The following is a 22,441-nucleotide window of genomic DNA, read 5'->3' on the forward strand; positions in this document are numbered from 1 at the left end:
TATCTTTTGGCCAATATCACGGGAACGGTAGGTCATATAGAGATGATATTGGTGTTAATCAATCCCTAATAAAATGTGAAACATTTTCATACCGATATTAATTGATGGCCACTATCCAACTGGTCACTGGCCAAACTAGTGGCTAGTTGGACAGTGGCCACCGGTTACTATTTGGTACCAAAATATTTACCATCTTTTTAGCTATTGATCAACATCAATATCATCTCTCTACAACTTAAGGTTCCCGAGCTATGACTTTTTAAATATCTAGAAATTGGCCATTTTTTGGCTAATATAACGGGAACGGTAAGTCATAGAGAGATGATATTCATGTTAATCAATACTTAAGAGTATGGTAAACATTTTGGTACCAAACAGTAACCGGTGGCCACTAGCGAACTGGCCATTGGTCAAACCAATGGGCAGTTGGACACTGGCCACCGGTTACTGTTTGGTACCAAAATATTTACCATTATCTTAGGTATTGATCAACATCAATATCATCTCTCTATAACTTATGGTTCCCGAGCTATGTTTTTTTTTTTTTTTTTTTTTTTTTTTTTAAATATCTAGAAATTGGCAATCTTTGACCAATATCACGGGAACGGTAAGTTTTAGAGAGGTGATATTGGTATTAATCAATACTAAAGAGTATGGTAAACATTTTAATACCGATAATAATGGGTAGTCACTAGCGAACTGGCCATTGGCCATACCAGTGGCCAGTTGAACAGTGGCCACCGGTTACTATTTAGTACCAAAATATTTACCATCCTCTTCGGTATTGATCAACACCAATATGATCTCTATGACTTACGATTCCCGAGATATAGGTCATTTAAATTTCTGGAAATCGGCCATTTTTGGTCAATATCTTGGGAACGGTAAGAGTGACGCGAAAAATTTAATCACTTTCTCTGATACTTTTTGATGCTCTATCAAATGCAGTGTTCAAAATTAAAAAATCGCAAATAACTGACAGACAGACAGACATAGAGAATTTAGTAACGAACTTTTTAAGTTCGTTGATAAAATGCACTCATATAAAATGCACACAACGAACCTGGCTTCATAATTGATAAGAAGGAACAGTGACATTAAATTATATCAATCAGCTTTTCGCTAGAGTTTGTGTATCCCTCCTATATTAAAGCTCAATTACATTCTGCTGACAGTACGAAAATGCATTCATTTTCACAGAACGCTTTGACATTCTTTCATTATGTAAAGTTCGTTTTGCAAGAAAAACGAGACAGGTAAACATTGTTGAAAACAAGATTTATTTTCTGAATTTAAATTCTCTATCTTCCTACGTAGCTTCCTTGCCGAGTTTTTGTATATTCACCTCATTGAACTCTGACACCTGTGATGATAGTCAGTTCTTCATGGTCGTTTTCACTTGTTCAACAGTATATAATCGCTTGCCGCCCAGAAAGAACCAACGACGACTTGAAAACTGTGAATCTCCTGTTTTCGTGAATTTTAACTCAACAGCCTGCTCCAAACCTCTAAATATTTCTTTGAATTGAGACAAATTTAGGATAAAGTATCAACATTTGCCCATGCTCTTACTTTATTTTCGTACTTGGGGGTTGCTTCATAAGGAATTAAATCAATATTCCTTAATTTTTCAATTTTTGAAGAAAATACTGTCACCCGTGCAAAAATTTGTATTAGTATCATGCAAAAATCTGTATTAAATGTTTACTTTCAGATATAAAGTCATTTTATTTTATTTTATTTTATTTTATTTTATTTTATTTTATTTTATTCTTAATATGTAGGTAGCTATAGTAGATGTTTTACGTTCCCTTGGAATCCATCCAGATATCATAGTTGGGCATTCAATTGGAGAGCTTGGATGTGCCTATGCGGACGAGTGTTTCTCGATCGAAGAAACAATGCTGGCAGCCTATTATAGAGGAGTCGCTTTGCTGGAAACACATAATACAATAGGCGCAATGGCCGCAGTAGGTAAGGAACAATGAGAGTAAATTCTTCTCTCTTTATGATTATGTATTAAATCTCAAGGAGAAATCCTTCGAGATTCTGTATTTATTTATTTATTTTATATTTCTTCTAGCTCGTGATTCTGGGATTCATTGATAAATTGTTGTATTGTACATACTATGTTTTCTCTAAATTATTATATTTCCTTGCTATCAATAAACAAATTTAAGTTTTTGGTCCAACATTTTATGAAAATTGTTTTCTATTCAATTAAATTATTTGCGTTAATTCAACTATGAAGGACGAAACTCGTTAAATTCACAGCAAGAAATGCTCCAATTCGACTTCAGTTCTTGAAGGAAGTAAACTTTTTTTTTTTTTTTTTTTGATCCTTAGTATAACCTACCAGTTCACCCAGTTCGATATATTGTCCTTTTTTTATCGCTTTAAAAATTGTTTAATCAATAAATGCAACAAAGATATTTGTTAGAGTGATCAAAATTTCACATATTAGTTTTTAAAAGTTTATTTGAACTCACATAAGTTTTTACACTTACTCTTTAGTAAAATTCGATATGAACTTCACCACTTCCAATAAACAACTCGTTATATCTCGGTTCTAAGAAACCATAAAAAAAAGTGAATCGTTATTGCAAGAACAAAATGAATAATACAAGCTTGAAATATAAAATTTACAAAATTAACATTAATCAGTGTAACATTGTAAATTATTTTTTTAAATTTTCTTTCTCTTCGAATGAAGGTACAATTCAGAAGCAATTTTATTCTTAAGCCCAATATACATGGATCGAGAAAATATAAACAATCGAAAAAAATATGAATGTTATCGTTGCATTAGTCAACAAAATAGCACGATATATTACAATTGCCAAAACAATTCTCAATGTACTTTCTTTAGATGCACGGTTTCCACAAACTCAATTTAAAATCATTCAGGTAGTTTCTGTGTTGTAGATATATTTGTATAGGAACACGTTGCACCTTCAAATATGGTACTTTCTTAACGCAGAATGTTCACTTACTATTTAAAAAATTCACAATTTGAAAAGTACTTTATTATTCTAACCTTATTTGATTCCAGAACATTCTACTTACATCCTCGTAAACTAATATAACAATAAAAATCATAAGTATCTCTTTTTAAAAAATGTCATCGTTTCAATGATTAATGACCAATAATAAACTATTTGCACAGGGCAAAAAATCATTGATTGATTTACAGTAAAGCTTAGTGTCCCTTTCACCAGCAAGGAGCATGAGACTGGAACTTACAGCTTAGCGTGGGACCCGAACTATGTGATCTCAGCTAGGAATCTCTCACGGGTCTCCCGCGCCAAATTCGTGTATGGTACAGGGCAAAAGATGAAGAATGCACTACTGAGATGTAAATAAACTAATAAAGAGTTAGAAAAAACTAAGTTTTTGTTGCATTAAAGAATTTGTAAATATTTTGCCGACAATGAAATTCTTTAAATTATAAATAAATATATAAATAAATAGGTAGCGACATTACAAGATGACTATTACTTGCTAGTTTAAAAGCTTATAGTTCATATATTTATACTATGTATTAATATATTAACCATGTTAATTAGATGACTATGTAGAAGAAAACCAATTCGAAAATTGAAATATTGAAATGAAACCAAATTAATTTCCTTAAGTCTCTGATAATATTGTCAGTATGAATACAAGATCAAACAGTTACAATATCGTTTATTAGAACTTTAGCATGGGTGTACCAAAAAAATTGTAGATTCACATAAAATCCTAAAGAAAGAAATCCATTCATAGACCATATTAAAGTCTAAAGCGAATGATGAAACAATTCGTTTGACTTTAAATTTTCAAGTACATAAATAATTACTTAATCCGAGAGGTATTGAGGGATTTAGGTAAACATATATACATAGAGATATACACAGAAACTTAGAAAAGTATAGACAAATATTAGAACGTATAAAGTTGCCTTTTTTATGTTTATTTTTCCGTTATATCAAGAATTATCCATTTTTTTTACTTTGTGTCCATTGAGATTAGTAATTGAGCAGTTTAATATATTATATCAAAATTTGAATAAATTTGACCGAAATCTATTTTCAAAAATATTTTCGTGGTGTTCTTTCTGTATCAAACCGAGATATTTTGAAATGATACCCTTCAATAAGTAATAAAAATATAAAGATAGTTATTTATTTATTATTTTTTTTTTTTGTAGGTCTTTCGTATGAAAAATTGAAAGACACCTGTCCTTCAAATATAGACATTGCATGTCATAATGGACCAAGTAATACAACAATATCAGGTCCAGTAGATGCGGTGACAAAATTTTTAGAAGAATTGAAGAGAAAAAATATATTTGTGAAGGAAGTAAATACTGCTAACTTTGCTTTTCATAGCAGATACATAACAGATACAGGACTCAAATTAAAGGAGTACCTAAAGGAAGTAAGTATTCATTTTTAATACGAATAACGTAAAGATCATTCAACTCATATTTAAATTAAACAGACTCAATGTAACTAATTTGGTATTAATTTGATTAGTTTAAGTAACATTTTCCTATTTTGTAATTAACGCTTACATTAAACAAAGAAACAAAATATATATGTTTGGAGAAATCATGATTCTTTGAGTTTACACAGATGATTATGTTATCTCTCTTCTTTAATCTCAAAAGTCTACTGGAGATTTTAAATTTCATTTCCTCAACATAGTTCGTGTTTACCTTTCATTGGAGCTAAAAAAAAATCTACAATAAATACTATTGGTTGAATGATTTATGATGTGGAATATTTAAAAATCATCACTTGTTTATCTCAAATAGAATATAGATAGTTGTCATCTGAAATGTTGTACAGTAAAACCTGTGTTTAGCGGATTCGAACGGGACTCGCAAAAATTTCCATTAAAAATAGGTTTTCGGTTAATGAAGGTAAATCTATAAAAAGAAAAAAAAAATACATGCATATAGTATACATACTGAGATAAAATAAGATGCTGTATGTACCTTAGTCAATTTACAGCATTTGATTCTACCACGAATTAATACACGCAAAACTTACAATGAACAGAAAAAAATACTGTACACACGTTAACTTAATTCTTTCAGTAGTCAAGGAGGATTTTCTGTACACATGGCTGCTTTTCTTCTCAACTTTACACAAAGACTTTAGCCTGAAAAACCACACTAAAAATATCAGTGTATTTTCGACGTAAGGTAAATGTTTTAGTTCTTTTAAAATTTTGACATAATCTTGATAAGTCTTTAGCCTACACTCCTCTTTCAGCGCAATGCTTTATTTCTCTTCTTCCTCCACCTTCTCTTCTGCTTTCAGACTTTTCGCATAATTCTCAATTAAGACATGTATATCTGTCATGGCTGTTTCGGTTTGCAAATCACTGTCTGTTTTGCTAAAAAATATATCTACTCCCTCATAAGATGTCTAAATACTTTCTAAATGCAGCACTCCGGAACTTGAAATTTTGTGTTAAGAGGCTTATTTTAATTTCCGTTGTCTGCATAAAACAGTTTCCGTTTAATGAAGGGAATTTAACACGATTTTTGCCAGTAAATTCATGGGGCCGTGAAGTATTTCCGTTTAATACAAATTTTCGTTTAATAAAGAATCCGGTGAAACAGGTTTTACTGTATTAGGAGAGTTGAAAATAAGTATTGTTATTAGTCAGGAATAAAACACTTTCACGGGATGTAAATGGCAATGCGAGTATAGTAAACAATTAAAAGAAATGTCAAATTAGTATCAGATGTCAAATTTCCTGTGATATAAGGAAACTCGAAATGAATGATACATAAAGAAAAGGTACATGCATCTGCTGTAACGAACTTATTGTGGAGAGTTAAAATATTGAAGTTTAACTTGGTATTACTGAAAAATTCGCCATTTCTGAAATTACCCAGTAACGAATATTGGTATACAAAATGGCTACATCAGCGATACAGAAGCCTTATTAATATTCAATTACGCTAGAACGTGATCGGTACCTGTTGTTCAGAGATATTTTTAGAGAAAACTTCGTTATCAAGCACCCTATAAGCACTACATCTCAAAACAGTTTCAGGAGAGAGTTTATTTGTGCAAGGGGAAAATTTTATTATCGTTTAGATATCTATCGTGTCGTAAAAAGAGCGTACATTGATCTGTGTATATCCGTATTTGAGTGTATGTAACTGTAAATGAAGTCTGGCAAGTTTACTTTTCACATTACATCAATGTTTTCCACAATAAATTCATCATAAGTGTCAGCAGTAATTTTCCTTTTTGTATCATTTATTTAGAGTTGCCCTGTACATAAAAGTTATAATTTACTCAGACATGAATTTTTACTAATTTCAAATGCTAAACAACAAAATTAGCTAGACTAAAATTTCCACATAATCACAAAAGCTTTACTATGCTATTATATTATATTCTATTGTTCTAAAATAGCTAAATAATATATTTTTGAAGTTCTAGCTGTAACATTTTTTTTTTTTAAATGAAATGAATATGATTGAGATGACTTATCTATATTTAAGTCTTATAACTAACAAATCAGTACTAAAAATACCTTAAATAATACTTTTTCTTATTTTTCAATCGAAAATTAAAGTGTGTTGGTTTTAGTTTAGCGTCCCTTTCAGCAGCGAGACTATATGAGACGTGGAACTACTGATTAATGTGGAATCCGAACCACATGAGCTCCAGCCGGGAATCGAACCCGGGTCTCCCACGCCAAAGGCGCGTACGCTAACCACTCGAAAATTAAAGTATAAAGTTGCAACCTCATCTTTAATAGGTAAAATATGAATTCTAATGGTTAATATTTCATTCTGAGAAATACAAATTTGAGTTTCTTACGACAATTATCAGAAAATAGTATAAATATTATCCAGGAGCGTCATTTCAGATTTTACTTTGGGGGCAAGACCCCATGATATAAGTAAATTTTCGCGTTTTTCAGTAACTTTCTACTACTCTATTGATAAAATCTATATAAATCACAAACGCAGGGGGGGAATTGCCCCTCCCTGCCCCCCTAAATGACGCCCCTGATATTATCATGCAACACATAAGAAAGTAAGGGCCGCGGTAGCTCAGTGGTAGAGAGTTCACCTGTGGAGCTTGGGGTCCGGGGTTCGATCCCAGCCCCCGCCAAGTGAACTTTGTGGTGGACAAACACTGTGTGCATGGGTTTCCTCGGGGTTCTTCCGTTTCCTCCCACTTTCTTCATTCCACCTTTTCATTCATTACTCATCATCACAGTCTCCTTTATTCTTTTGTTCAAAGGGCACCCAGAATGTTTTGCGCAATGAGTCATAACTTTTGTATGATTACCATTTCATTGTTCTTTTAATATATATTAAATTGTAATTACCTGATAGTACATAGAATTTTAGATTTTTATTTAGGGTATACGTTTAAATACTAAAACAAATAATAATATTTAAGTACATATACAGGGTGAGGCAAAAAGATGTTAACATTAAATGGGAATTTACTCAAGTGAAATTACAAGGCAAAGATTTGGTTACAAGGTTTCAATTTGGCACCCATCCGGCTCAATACACTCGTGGAGTCTGTTTATTGTCGATTGTATGTCCTCCCCCTGGGCCATTTGGGCAGGGATAGTAGCGATAACCTGAATGATGCAATGCTTCAGGTCGTCCAAGATGACACAGTTCTGTTTTTTCACAGTTCTTTGCTTTCACTGTTGATGTGGAATGTTGCTTCGTCAGAAAACATGAACAGAATGTCCGACTCCAAGCACTCCATTTCCAAGATAATTTGTACAGCATTCACACATGCATGCTTGTCCACGTTTGTGAGATGCTGCACAGTCTGAAAGTAGTATGGCTTCATTTCTAAATCATGGTGTAAAATTCTAACCACTGTACTTTGAGAAATGTTAGTCTCTAGAGAAAGTCTGCATGAGAGCTTGGTTGGGCTGCCTATCATCGCTTCCTGGACGAGGATGATATTCTCTTCAGTTTGGACAATTCTCTTTCTACCACTGTTTCTGTTCCAATCGTCTTGAACGGACTCTGTTCTTACAAACTTCTCGTAGATCCTACCCAATTGTCAGGCGCGAATGTGTATCCCGTCGGGTCCAGGCCGTGAATTTTTCTTGCACGATGCTTGGGAACTGAAAAACCTCCATCCAGGCAGCTATTTTCCTTCGTTGATGAATGGAATAGCGGCATGCCATGATTTAATCAGCAAAACAAAAACAAAAAGAACTCCTATTTAATATTAATGTCTTTTTGCCTCACCCTCTATTAAAGGTTGAGATATTTTAAATTATGTTTTGCATAATATAGCCCTTCACATGATTATGAAATACGTGTGTTGTAAAGAAATATAATAAGTTTAATAGTTTCTTGCTCAAGGTAATATTAACACCCAAACCAAGATCTTCCAAATGGATCAGTTCATCCATTCCTGAAAATAAATGGGATTCTCCTTTGGCGAAGTTTTCATCTGCCGACTACCACACCAACAATCTTCTTTCACCAGTGCTATTTGAAGAGGCAACCAAGCACATTCCAGTGAATTCAGTTACGATTGAAATAGCTCCGCACGGACTTCTGCAAGGAATTCTTAAAAAGAATCTTTCAGAAGATTCCACCGTTGTGGCATTACTTTCATCGTCTCATCAGAACAATTTAGAACATCTTCTTTCAGGTATCGGGAAGTAAGTATTATCAGTCATACTTCTTCTTCTTCTTCTTTTTTACATTTATATCGAAATTCCCACAGCTGCCACCGCGGGAAAAAATGTTTTCCCGTTACTATTATACATACAACAGATAGTACATACAATCGTTTTTTTTTCGACATAGTCTTCATATTGGTTGAGACATTTGACGCATCGTGGGATGAGCTCTCCTGGTATAAATCGTGTCCTTCCGTGTTTAGCTACTTTGTCAGAAGGTGTTTCACCTCCTCATCTGAAGCGAAGCGATGGCTTTCTAGGTGCTCCTTGAAGTACGGGAACAGGTAGAAGTTCGCTTGGAGTGAGGTCCAGACTGTAGGGAGGGAGTCGATGATGTCCCAGCGAAACTGCTTCAACAGCATGGTGGTCTTCTGGGCTGTATGCAAACTATTGACACCAATTTGCGACATGCTGTCGAGACATTCCAGTCTCTCTGCAAGCCTCTACCTGTTGCCGGTGAATTTTAGCTACTATTATATGTTTCGCCCACAGAAATCGAATAACTGAGCGGACTTCTTCGCGAGATCAGTTTTCCTACTGAGCCGTCATTTGTTTTTACCTACAACTAGCGCTGTAGGTGGCAGGTGGCTGAAACTTTGCATAGTTGCCAATTCCATGTATTAAAATTACTGCACACTTCTCATTTCCCTATAACAGACGAAACTTCAGAAATATCGGCCTTGTAACCTTAGTTTTTGATTCTTCCTTGCATTTTATTTATTATAGTGTAATACTCCACTAATAATTGTTTCGCTTTTTCCTCTTCTATTCTCTTTCTAAAGATGCAGGAGCAAAGTAGGTCAAGCTAATCAATTTAATAAATCTAACTTTATGTCATACCTATCAATCACTGAGAGCATTTGCAAATGTATTGATGTATTGATGATTTAATTCATGTGGTATTCGTAACTTTTCTGTGTTTTGGAAAGAAACAAAAGAAAACTTCATTCATAAATATTCTTGACTTATGACAAATCTTCCTTGTTGCACTTTAGTGAAAGAAAGTTTGATTTAAAAAAAATAGAAAGTACAAAAATCCCACCCTTACCTAGAATTTTGCAATCTAATGTGTTCTAAATTGTTTTTGAATTTAATTCTCCCTAACTTTTGAACACCAATTTTTACCTCTTATATACTGAATATTCCTTAAAGCAGAGTTTTATTAAAATTAATCTAACTGGAAGTGAACAAGAAGCTCTATCAGATAATGAAATATGATCATTCTTACCATTAAAATAATAATTAATTAAAAATATATAAAATGTAAAAAGCCCTCCCCGTTGGTCTAGTAGCTAGCGCGTGCACCTTTGGTTCAGATGGTCCCGGGTTCGATTCACACAAAATAAATTTATATCAGAATCATTCACTTTCATTAATCTTCGTCTCCTTTAGCTTAAAAGTCGTAACTATGGGATGTTAAACTAAAAAAAAAAAAAAAAAAAAACACCTTCGTTTCATTTCAAAAATGCCAAAATGGTCTTATTATGTACACAAGCGGGTTCAAGAGAAGCGAGTGTGAGTCGTTCCCTCCCCTCAACGACAAAAGCACGCAGTGTTACAAAAGCCCGGTAAAAGAGAGAGCTGAGAAGTTTTAATATGAATCGTACTGTGAATCTTAACGAAAATTTTCAATAAGAAAAGAATGTTATATGATATAAAAAGCAAAATTACAATGTTCTAGAAATTCATTTTTATTTGTATTTTCAATATATATATCCTATTATTTAGTACTAGCTGAAATGCCCATTCTTCGCATGGATCAGATAAAATATCTATGTAAGCAAACTAAACAACAACAACAACTAAAAAATATCGGACATTTTCTACTACTTTTACATATCCCGGTAAAAGCTCCCTGAGACCCCATGGTTCGAAATTTAAAAACCAGGCTTTTCGCCACAGCTGATGGGGTCTCTATTTGGAAGTCAACGCCTGTGGAAGTATCACCATTCATCTCAGCGACCGAGGAAACTATAAATTTGACACTAATATCGCTCATTTTGGATTATTTTTATATGTTTCGGTAATCCTCCCCCGCAGTGACCTTCGGCCCGCATACAATGGTAGCTGAATTTGAAAGTCATTGCTAATGGAAGTGTCACCATTGATTTCAGAGACCCCGAAAACCACATATTTGACACGAATATCGGTCATTTTGGATTATTCTTACATATTTCGGTATCCCCTTCCCCCGGATCCGTGACCCCCTAGCCGAATGGAGTGAATTTGAAAGTTAATGCGATCGGAGTTCATCATTGATCTCAGCGATCGCTGAAACTATGAATTCGGCACTAATATCGGTCATTTTCTTCTATTTTTACATGTCCCGGTAAACGCCCCACCCCAGACCCCCTGGTTAGAATTTAAAATAAAGCTTTGTCTTGGTCTGGGGCCTGAACAAAGGTACCCCACTCTTGGTCCACTTGTCCGGTCCCCAGGCTACACACACATACACACACACACAAATAAACTCTTTATTTTATTTATATTAGAAGATACGTATAATAATGTTGACATACTTATTGCCAGATTTTGCCTAATAGTGTTAGATAAAAATCTCTGGTTACTGTTCAATTTTTTAAAATAGTTGATAAAATGCATAACATGTGAGAATAAAGGATATACAATAAGCAGAAGGAATAAGTTAACACTAATAATTACATAATTAAACTTAGTAACAATATTAGGAGCACTCAATGATAATTCTATCAACAGCTTTAAAATAAAAATATGGGGCTGTAACTTTTGGTTTATTCTTACGTGGTATTGTTTTACAACTATCTTTGAAACGAATATTTATTCTATTAATTAAGATCAAGATACAACTACAGAGCAATTTTACATGGGAAACAATGTAAAGAAATTTTGGAAGAAAGTAAGCAAAGGCATCTAATTAAAAGTATTATCCTGTTATTTGCCTAGTGAGTCAAAACAAAATCCTTAAAAGTCTTCATTCAGGATGACTAGTAGAGGGACTCGAACGAGGGTCTATCAATTGTTAAACAATGGCGATAACTTTTGACATATATCAGATAAAAGTTGAGGCTCGCCTGAAATTGTGATTGTTGACTGCCTTGATGTGTATTCTGGCATATCTGTCAACATGTCTTATTTCTAGAAACACTTCCTGTAAGCATGTTAGAATATGGAAATGCGATATATCAGCTATACGAAAAAGAGATGAAGTTTTCAGCTTCCCTTTCGTATAAAAATAGAGTTGTTTCCCCCCAAGATCTTTAAAATCTAGTTATACGTTTTATAATTTATTGAAAATCAATCACACCACCAGAATAAAACTGTCGTAACTCAAAATACGTTTAAATTATCAATTTTTAATATGCAATAATTGTAACTTTATGTATATTCATGTCCAAAATGATTGTCGCATACCTATAACTGTCTTCTTGTAAGAATATAATTTGATAATGATTTTGCAGGATAATATATATATATAATCATTAAATGTATATTTGTGGTAAATTTCATAGGAAAAGGATTATAAATACGAAAATTAGAATGAGTAAAACAAAATGTTGCTAAATGGACAACAAAATTTTATTTTCGTTTTATTGTTCTTATTTACTGCTCTTTTGACATGAAATTTTCCATATGCATGTCTTTTCCGATTATACACATACCAACATTATAAGAAATACCGAGCGAATTCGTTATCAAATTATATTCCTACAACAATATATTTATAGACATGCGACAATAATTATGGACATGAGTGTACCTAGGAATTTAAGAAAGGTTGTTTATTCAGTAATTAATACTATAAATATGAAATAAGAGTAGTCAATATATTATGTATTGAAATAAAGTTGTAATTCCCTTAAACAGGAAGGAAGATCAAGTTTATTTATTTATTTATTTATTTATTTATTTATTTTTCTTTCCTTACCTGTAAGGTTGACATTTCTGAGTTACGGAAATCTTATTTTGAGGATCTGAAATGAATAAAAAGTATGACAATTCATTCATGATTTGTATTCTTTAGATTGTATATAGCGGGTGCTCAGCCTCAAGTGTCAGAACTGTATCCCGAAGTTTCGTTTCCTGTAAGCAGAGGAACTCCCATGATTTCTCCTCTTATTGAGTGGGATCACATAGAAGATTATTTTGTACCTTACATGAATCGAAAGGTACGCATATATGTCTCTGTATATTGATCCAACATTCTTTAAGATCTGTACTGTCTTATAGTGAATCGTTGGGGCGTAGACGCTAAAATGACACTTCGAGAGAACTGTCTTCATTGTTTTTTGGAACACTAAACATGTATATATTACTGATTTTTTTAACGAATGTTGACATATATTCTTAACAGTTTTACGAATTAATTTTGAGAATTTTAGCTCTGAACACAAAGTCACATAATTTATATAGGAGGAGGATTGCTTTACAAAATTAGATATAATCGGTTTACATGTATTCAATATAGAGGCCGCAGAAGGAGAGGTACATCTTGTATAACTTATGTGTATTCATTACGATGTAAACAATATACCACTTAAACAGAATTCTTATTAATAAACTCAAAATATGCTCACTTTGCTCCTCCAAATGATAATATGTGTACAGAAAAATCACATTAAACGTCGAACTTTTGCTGACAATTCTTAGTATTATCAACTCGTAAATAAGGAGAGGTATTTTGTGGAAGTAAAATTATGGGAACTAAATATTTGCAAAATATATATATATATATTGATGCTTCACAGAGTAATCTTTGTTCCTCTCAAGTAGTTAGTGAGGGCGACAAAAGTCGAACTTTTATCCCATTTCTGAATTTAATTTTGATTCCCTCATACAGTCAAAGAAAGTCGTATACATATCTTTTTATTTTGAGTTGCCATTGCGGCATTGTTGTATTTGGTATCCCGAATACTTCTTCCAATCTAGTGTGTGTGTGAGAGAGAGAGAGTTGGTAGGTGTGTGTTCCTGTTTGTCATGCCTATATAAGAGTCTTGACATATACAAGTGACTTTATAGATACCTGCAGACTCAAGCAAATTTGTGAAAAAGAAAACTTTTATAACCTGTCAAGTTCCTATCTGTGTTCGAAAGAACTAAAGTTGTGTAAAAATTATGTATTCTAAAAACCTTTTGCAATTTGTTTGAAATTAATAATAATTCTGTAATAATGCAAAATCTATTCTTAAACAATAAAAAAGAGCTCTTTCTTTTATTTCTAGTACAAATCCAGCAAATATTATCGTACTGTTGTTGTAGCGAGGCTATATGAGACGCTTGTCTGTAGGTTAAAGTAGAATCTGACCCATTGTAAGCGCTCAAATTTCAATCCTCTCCCGCTGGGAATAGAACTCGGGACCAATGCAACAAGGACGCATGCACTAGCCACTTGACCAGTGGGCAGAACTATCAAGGTATTATAACTACGAGGACTTTTATTTTTTCTTTGTAATGGCAACATTTCAGGCAAAGTGAAACAAAAGGTGAAACGCACAACAATTATTTACAATTCTTCAGTGCAATCTCCTGCTGTTGCGGGAACACGTTTCTACAGAGCTGGCAAACATTGGATGTCAGTGATTGGCAGTCAAGCTGAGACAGCGTTTTTGTCGAAATGATGCTCTGAAAGTTTCTAAACCGTTTCTCTCTGAATAGTTCTTCATCAATTGTTGCACGAAATCGTGACAGGCGAATAAGATGGATACTCCAACTCTTTCCAATCCCATTACGGCAGTAAGTTCATTGCGTCTTTGCATTGTATGCTATCTTATGTTATAGATGCCGATTTTCTTCTTTTGCATCTAAGAGCAAGCCGCAAATGGTCACGAAGAAAACTGGCTAGTAGTCTGCATTCACTGTAACTTCTTGTGGTAAGGATAGCCTCTTGGTCATCAATAAACATGAAATAATCATCACCCTAGTGAAGTCCATTCTCTAGTTAACTACATGTTCATCATCGGTCATTTTCCAGCGTTGTATTCAGCTAATCCAGGCTGAGTAAATCTGTTGTCGTGTGAGGATGCCCGCCACCATGTCCTTTCGTGGTTGATTCACGGTCACTGTGAATTGCTCGAGCCTTTCTCACAATGATACGATACGATAAAGTTAGAACCCTTACATGCCTTACGTAAACCTTTGTAAATTTGAATTGTACTCCTTCCACTACTCCTCTGAAATTTGAATAATGTTGTTCGGGGTGGTGTCACCATACATGTTATTTTTATGTCTGCAACTAAAACACACCAGTACTATTAATCAACAAACACCTATACATAACCTGTAGGAGCATTAAAAGAGAGACCCTATTGTCTTTCTTTCAGTCACAAATGACAAGTGTATACCGACAATATTTCCTACAAAACATTCTCCCAGTAACTAACTGTATGGATTGAAGAAGCCGTTTAAACGTTTCCTAGGAATATTATTCTGTGACAATTCAATCATCAGGATTATACACTTCCCATAGATGCTGTTTAGATTGATCCCCTTCTATTTATTTATTTTTTTTATCAACCTTCATATTGAAATAATTGTTTAACATTTTTTTGGAGTCAGTTGTATCTACTAGCATGTTAACAACCATGCATCGAACCACTTTTACAGAAACAAACGAACAGCTTACTACTTTTTCCTATTTGGGTTTTGACTCATAAACAAATGTATAATCTAAAGTTAATACGTAATAAATAGAACTATAAATATCATGAGTTTTATAACAAAATAGAAATTAAAAGAGAAGAAAAAGGTCATTTTGTAGAAAAATATTTTTATGGAAATATTTGTATAATGAGCATCAGTAATTTAAAGTTTCTTCCTCATTATATTGTTTTCGTATTTAGTTGCTTTCTTTAAATTACATTTTTCTTTCATTGTCTCCAGACCATTGGTGCAATACGTAATGTAAAGATTGATGTAAAGAAAGCAGACAATAAATTTTACCTTGGACACAAGATTGATGGACGAGTTATATTTCCAGCTGCAGGATATTTGGTAAGGAATGTTCGTTGTGGGTATCAAATAATGAAATACTTATTCTATACATAATTAATGATTTTTATTTTGTGATGAATAGAGGAAACAAACTTTTTCTTCGCCACCACATCGTCTATAAATGAGAATTCAACGAAATTTAAAGAGTAGAATATAAACAATTAAATGGGGAATCGAATTAGGGCTTCCGGCTTACGCGCTGGTTTGTGAACCACCGGCACAGACTCCTTACTGGCCATATACAGTGTGCTTCAAAACAACACCGATAACGTTTGGGAGGTGATTCCTGACATCAAAATAAGACAAAAAGTATAGACCATCCCGGATGCACAAATGCTTCCTTTCGGAGTCCGGCCCCATGGTTTTGGAGTTAGGCATCTTTAAAGTTCATTTTTTTTTTTCATGTTTTCGGCAGCCTATAACTCCGGAAGGAAGCATTTGTGTACCCGGGATGGTCTATACTTTTTGTCTTATTTTGGTGTCAGAAATCACCTCCCAAATATTTTTGGTGTTATTTTGAAACACCCTGTATATATAACCCGCATTTTAATTTTTATTTGATACCATCCTTATTTATTAACTTCTATTCTTGGTATTTAACTTTCTGTCAGGCTCAAATGTTTATTTCAAGGTATAATATACAATTATTCTTCATCTGTTTTGAGAATTTTTAACCCTTACCCCAGGCCGTGCCGTATATGGCACATACCCTTTTTTCACTTTAGCTTTTTTGTGATTTATCAAAGGCATCAAATGATTATTCTGCCTGCTGTATGAGATATTGACGTGTATGAGGAAGAGATTTTGGTGTCATCTGGCATGTTCTTTGTGAGTTGTGTGTCATATATGGCACTTACTTATTTCTCGTCGGAAATAAGTGAAAAATCTAAAATTCAAGTTTTAATTCATTTTTCAAGTTCCCATATGAGGATTTCCAATACTGATTTTTTTTTTTTTTTTCGCTAGAAGAGAAATATCATACAGAAAGGGGTTAAGGAATATAAACAGTATATTAAAGTTAGCGCAAATATAATAAAGGCTTGAATATAGAGCATGATTTCTAATCCCTATTGCTGTGTACTAATTAATATCCTGATTAGTGAATTTAAAATATCATATTTTTATGTTTCAAATTTTATATACCTATAGCTCCTATTTGAAGACATAATTTGTGAAGAGATACCCGTAATTTTAGTCTTCAGACTTAACAACCTTATCCCCAATCCGTTTCCGGACCAGTTAGATATTTTCTGTCTTAAGCTCGGTGCTTAGTCATTCAGAACATATAGATTATGTTGTAACTTCTCTTGTACTTGGACAATCCACTATTTGTATTAATAAAAAAGTCTGACGGTTGAATTAGATATTATATGCTAAGTAGAGATTATTCGATTCCCGATCCTGTTAGCTTATTTTTCCTTCTTTTTAGTCGTCATTACTCGTCTTTTGCATTTTTAAAATATATAAATTTTTATATTAACTCGTCAACTTAGAATATAAAATGTCCAAAGCCTTACATGTACTCGTACGCTGTAATAGCTTTCTTTTTCCCTTTGTTACAATCATAAATTAAATTTTTAAAAATATCGATTTTATTATTATCAATGTATTGTATTGTTAAATAACACATTATGTTGAATTTTCAAAGCAAAAAAAATCATTAATTAATTAAATTAAATTGAAAATAAAATAAAAAAATAAAAACATCTGTCAAAAGTTCCGTTGTTTTTAAAACATAATAAATGTAATATACAGGGTATTTCAAAACAAAACCGACAACTTTTGAGAGGTGATTTCTGACACCAAGATAAAACAAAAAGTATAGACCAATCTGTGTGCAGAAATCTGTCATTTCGGAGTTATAGGCTGCCGAAAACATGAAAAAGTGAACTTTAAAGGTCCATAGCTCCAATATTATGGGACCTACCGTAGTGGATCAAGACTTCACTTACGAACTAGTGCACCCTATCCAAATATCCAAGTTTCAGAATCCTGTGATACTTCCACAACACCTTTTATAGAGGTAGTTGGTGATAGGGCACATTTTGAAGCCTGTAGCGAAACTCCCTCTATAAAAATTGTTGTGTGGGTACCTTAGGATTATGAAACATGGATTTTTGGATAGGGCACGTATTAGTTCCTAAGTAAAGTCTTAACCTGACTACGGTAGATCCCATAGTTTTGGAGCTATGGACCTTTAAAGTTCATTTTTTTTTTCATGTTTTCGGCAGCCTATAACTCCGAAAGGAAGCATTTGTGCACGCAGGTTGGTCTATACTTTTTGTCTTATCTTAGTGTCAGGAATCACCTCCCAAAGGTTGTCGGTGTTGTTTTGAAATACCCTGTATATTTGTAATACTTGTTTATTTATTTTATCTATTCGTCTTGAATTTTGAATATAATTTTTCATCCACTTCTCACTATTTAATCGACTTGGAACCTTGTATTTGTGTATGACTAATGTCAATACAGAAAATATTGCTTTTAGTGTCAAGTTTAATTATATTTATGATGTCTAATATTTGATATGATTTAATCAATATTTAGTGATAATATTTTTTCTTTTCTAATTGCTATTAGATGCTCAGAAGTGTATACAGTTTGAAGTCGATTTGACAGTGGAAAGTAGAAAAAAAAAATATTTTTTTTTTTAATTCATAAAGAGGTTGGTTAAACCAGGAAAATATCATTCTGCTACCGAAAACTGTAAATTCACCTAATTTCTCTCTTCTTGATCGAAATATTTTTTCCAAAGTTCTTTGTAAAATTGCATAATAAAGTCGAGAAGTAACTAAATATAAAATACTAAGTTGGCGTATTGATTTATATATTTATTTTCAGATTCATGCTTTTATCTAAAATACATTAAAAGTAAAACACTTTTTCCATCTATTAATAAGAATTATTTGACTGAAAATTGAAGCTCTTCTGTAAAATATATTAAACATATATATAGTATGAATAAGATTGCCTATAAGAGCCTCACGCTTATACTAATGGTATAATTCTCAGAAGTTATAAATGAGTGGAACTATTTCATTTCAGATATGACTTAAAAAATTAAAAGTTTATTTTTCCCTTCTAATGTTTTTTGTGTTAACAAGAATGTAAAACCTATTTCGGTTTTCAGTATAAAGTTTCTACTTTCATTTTGAAATATGTTATTTTGTAAGTAAATCTATCAGAATCATATATAGAAGTATAATGCGATGCATTTCTAATTCATGAAAATTAAACAAATCTTATGACTGTTATTGTAAATATTTATATTTCTTTCAGTACCTAGTTTGGGAAAGTTTTATGAGACTGAAGGGATACAAAATTGCTGATGTTCCTGTTGTATTTAACGACGTAAGATTTCATAGGAGTTCTGTTTTGGGAAATTCTGGTAAGTTATATTCCTGACAGTATTATGAATGTCTTGCTATCTAAAAATATTGAAAGTATTGAGAAATAAGTATTAATATGTAATATTAATAGCTTTCAAATATCACAATCTTAGAAAGTTATTATTATTTTAAACACTTTATCAAATGGTGAATTATAAAAAGAAAAAAGTTTGTAGATTTTCTTAATTTATTCCAATAAGAAAAAATGATCAACTATGTCACATGAGGCTTAAGACATTTCTTTAAAAGAACTAAAAATTGTTATGTTAATATATCTCCAATGACAAATATCTTTGAAAAAATATGAATATTGCTTACCAAAAATATCAGTTCTTACACTTTTATGTTTTACACCTGTATCAAATATATATATATATATATATATATATATATATATATATATATATATATAGTGTAGTATTTAAAGGAAGAAAATGGGGGAAATTCCCAGACACCTCTGAACACTTCCCCGGAACCTCGTTCCCCTTGTACTTTCTACGGGGGGCGGGGGGAACTTGGTAATGATATCAAACCTTTTGAATAAAATTAGAAATAAACTAAGTGCTCAAATATTTTCAAACTTGTTCTTCATCAACGCTAACGGCCTACCGTTAGACAAGCACAAAGCAGACGATTTGGCTGAAGGATGGTTCTATTATGGATCATTTACCACGAGAAAAAATTCTGGAGGCCAACAGGAAAGAAACCCGATTTCAGATTTGTTCTAAGGCGACAAATTACGAGTTACGGAAAATGTATACTTATATTACTAATTGCTTATTTGCGTTATTTTACTTTGTACCTAATATTTAACAAGTATCTGTTCTATCTTTTGTGTATAATACTGCTTTTTTAAATTGGAGATAAACTACTTTGAAAAAATATTCACAATAATTGCAGTTATGCATATTTGTAACTTAAATTAACATTGTGTTTTAGTGATTACACAAATTACAATTATGAGCATACTTTATGGAGACGGTCTCAGAGGGTACCCAAGCACCTCTATACGCTATGTGTATTAGAAAAACTGATTTTTCAAGTCTTTTGTGGAATAAATAATGTAAACTAAGAAATCATAACCTTTTCCATACTGTACAAGACTATTTTCCTGCGAATAAATCATTTTTTTGGGAGGGGGGAGCGTGGGAATGCGTTGAGAAATTAACACTTAGTCTGCAAGAATACTCTCCTAGTATAAGTATATTTTAGGCACGCACTAACTCCTCCCCACCTCGAAGTGCTTCAATTTCCACACACTATATATGTATATATATATGGAAGCCTTGCTTAATTCCCAAGGGAGAAAAGTTTTTTCGTTCTAGTAGCGTTCCAATGAGGCTCACGAGCTCGTCTCACCTGGGAAAACTTCCCCTTTAATATAACTGAAGTTTAGAAACTATAAACCCTTTCCTACCTGAGAAAAAAAGATTAGACTGTTACGGTGCGTCTCGAATGAAATGCGACCTTTAACTTTACCTTTTGCCTTTATCTATATATTATTCCATCTTTTAATCAACTATCCGAATTTTGTTTTCAAATTTCTTTCCGCTGACGCTTCAGTCATGACTTTACAGTTACTGTTACTAGTATTATATAGAAAAACATTTATCGTGAAGCTTACTTCTGAGAGACGCGAATGGATAAAAGTCCGAAGGAACCAAGGAAGTCAGGGCTGTATGGGAAATATCGTATCATAACCCACTGAAGTTTCACAATAGTCTGTGAATCCCTGTAATTCGTTATCCCTGATCTCTGTTTTTGTCTAATAACTTAAAGACAGTATTGTTTCAATGTAATTATTTTTTAAAAAAATGGGCTGTAACCATATGTAGATTCGAGCATTAATATTTATGTAACCGCAAGTTAGTTGGTGAGTAAACTTATAGAAAAAAAAGAAAGAATGAAATATAGAAAAGGTAAATGTAAACAATTAGAGGCTTCAATTAGGCACTATTCTGACCTGTTGTGTATAACGAGCCAAAGGTTTGTGGGCTACAAGTAGTTAGTAATATATGATTTTATATTCCGTGTATTCTTTCATAACATTAAATCATAATGTACAGTATGAAAAACAAAGGTAGATTTCAATAACTTTTCTCAGATTCCATCTTCACTTAAAGATCCTTAAAATATTTAGTACTATTATTATTACTTAAAAAATGTGAAAATAAACTAATATGCAAATATATTAATGAAATTAGGGAACATTCGATATAAACTTATTTTCACACATCAAATCCTCTGTAGGTACGAATTCAATGACATACAAAGAATGAAAAGTGAAAGACTGGACCGAGATTCGAACCTAAGATCTCAGGCATATCGTACCGATGCGTTAACCATTACGCTATCCAGTCCGCCTCCCAGAACAGTCACATACTCTCTCACTCCTGCCGTCAGTGTTTCCCTCTAATGAAAGGTTGTTTCTCCCTTTCATTAATATGTACGCAATTACAACCGTCAAAAGGTGTTCTCAGTATATATGGACACTGGATTGTCCAAGCACAGTAGCTAGGCTGTGGTACAAGCCATGTGGTCTGAATAGAGAACACCGACTGCAGAAATGACAAAGTGTGTGACTGTTCTTGCAGGCGGACTGGGTGGCGTAATGGTTAACACATCGGCACGGAATGCCAGAGAGCTCGGATTCGAATCGCGGTCCAGTCATTCACTTTTTCACTCTCTACATGCTAATATGCACTACGTTGAACTAGAGTAATCTGTTCCCTAAAACCATATGTATCAATGACATCAGTGTTAATACCATGATCTTTAGAAAGTACGTAAATATTGACGGTATAAATTGATGATTAGAAACCATTTCTATATAGTCCTTATGCTAAGGACTGATGATTTTTATACTAAAGTAAGCTAGAATGTGTGCACTCAAGAATTATTAAAGGTAGTGTGTATAAGCCTGAATTTTTCTCGTAAGTCTTGTATATTACACAGTAGCTGTAATGCCTGTTCTTCGCACAGAGAGATTAGTATTTGAACACCTTCCCTCCCTTAGGATGTGCATTTCAATAAAGGTGTAAACACCCCTATTTTTGATACAAATTTCTGAAATCCTCTACTCAACATAGGATATGCCTTTTAGTCAAAGTGACATGGATATGAACTTGGACATGAAAATCACAAACAACCGATAAAGTAGCTTTTAATATTGTGAAAATATATAGAAAATATTTTCCCTTCCCCTTCTTCTCCTCCCCTCTTAGAATGATAAATTCTAAAAATGCTCGAACTCGCTTCTGATTATTTTTAATGAAGATTGTATATACCGAGTTTAATTTTCCTAACTTGCCAGGTTCGTGAGATACTCAATTTCTCGTTTAAATTATAACCTCAAATCCTTCCCGTTAAGATACTCATTTTAATAAAATTGACATGAT

The 22,441-nt window shown here is 32.9% G+C and overlaps 1 protein-coding gene across 1 annotated transcript in view; it reads left to right on the plus strand.

Annotated features, from left to right (window-relative positions):
• The first annotated feature begins 1,946 nt into the window (after window positions 1–1,946).
• LOC145679053 (fatty acid synthase-like) overlaps window positions 1,947–22,441 on the plus strand; it is a 99,560-nt gene continuing 79,065 nt past the window's right edge. Inside the window, exons 1-6 of the mRNA XM_081749651.1 lie at window positions 1,947–1,974; window positions 4,190–4,419; window positions 8,363–8,667; window positions 12,689–12,833; window positions 15,544–15,654; window positions 18,934–19,042. Coding sequence (XP_081605777.1) covers window positions 1,962–1,974; window positions 4,190–4,419; window positions 8,363–8,667; window positions 12,689–12,833; window positions 15,544–15,654; window positions 18,934–19,042 — 913 coding nt within the window. The 5' untranslated portion in view covers window positions 1,947–1,961. The remainder of the gene's footprint in view (window positions 1,975–4,189; window positions 4,420–8,362; window positions 8,668–12,688; window positions 12,834–15,543; window positions 15,655–18,933; window positions 19,043–22,441) is intronic.

The sequence above is a fragment of the Thermobia domestica genome, chromosome 2, assembly GCF_964235325.1.
Source record: "Thermobia domestica chromosome 2, izTheDome1.hap1.1, whole genome shotgun sequence".
Lineage (NCBI taxonomy): Eukaryota > Metazoa > Arthropoda > Insecta > Zygentoma > Lepismatidae > Thermobia > Thermobia domestica.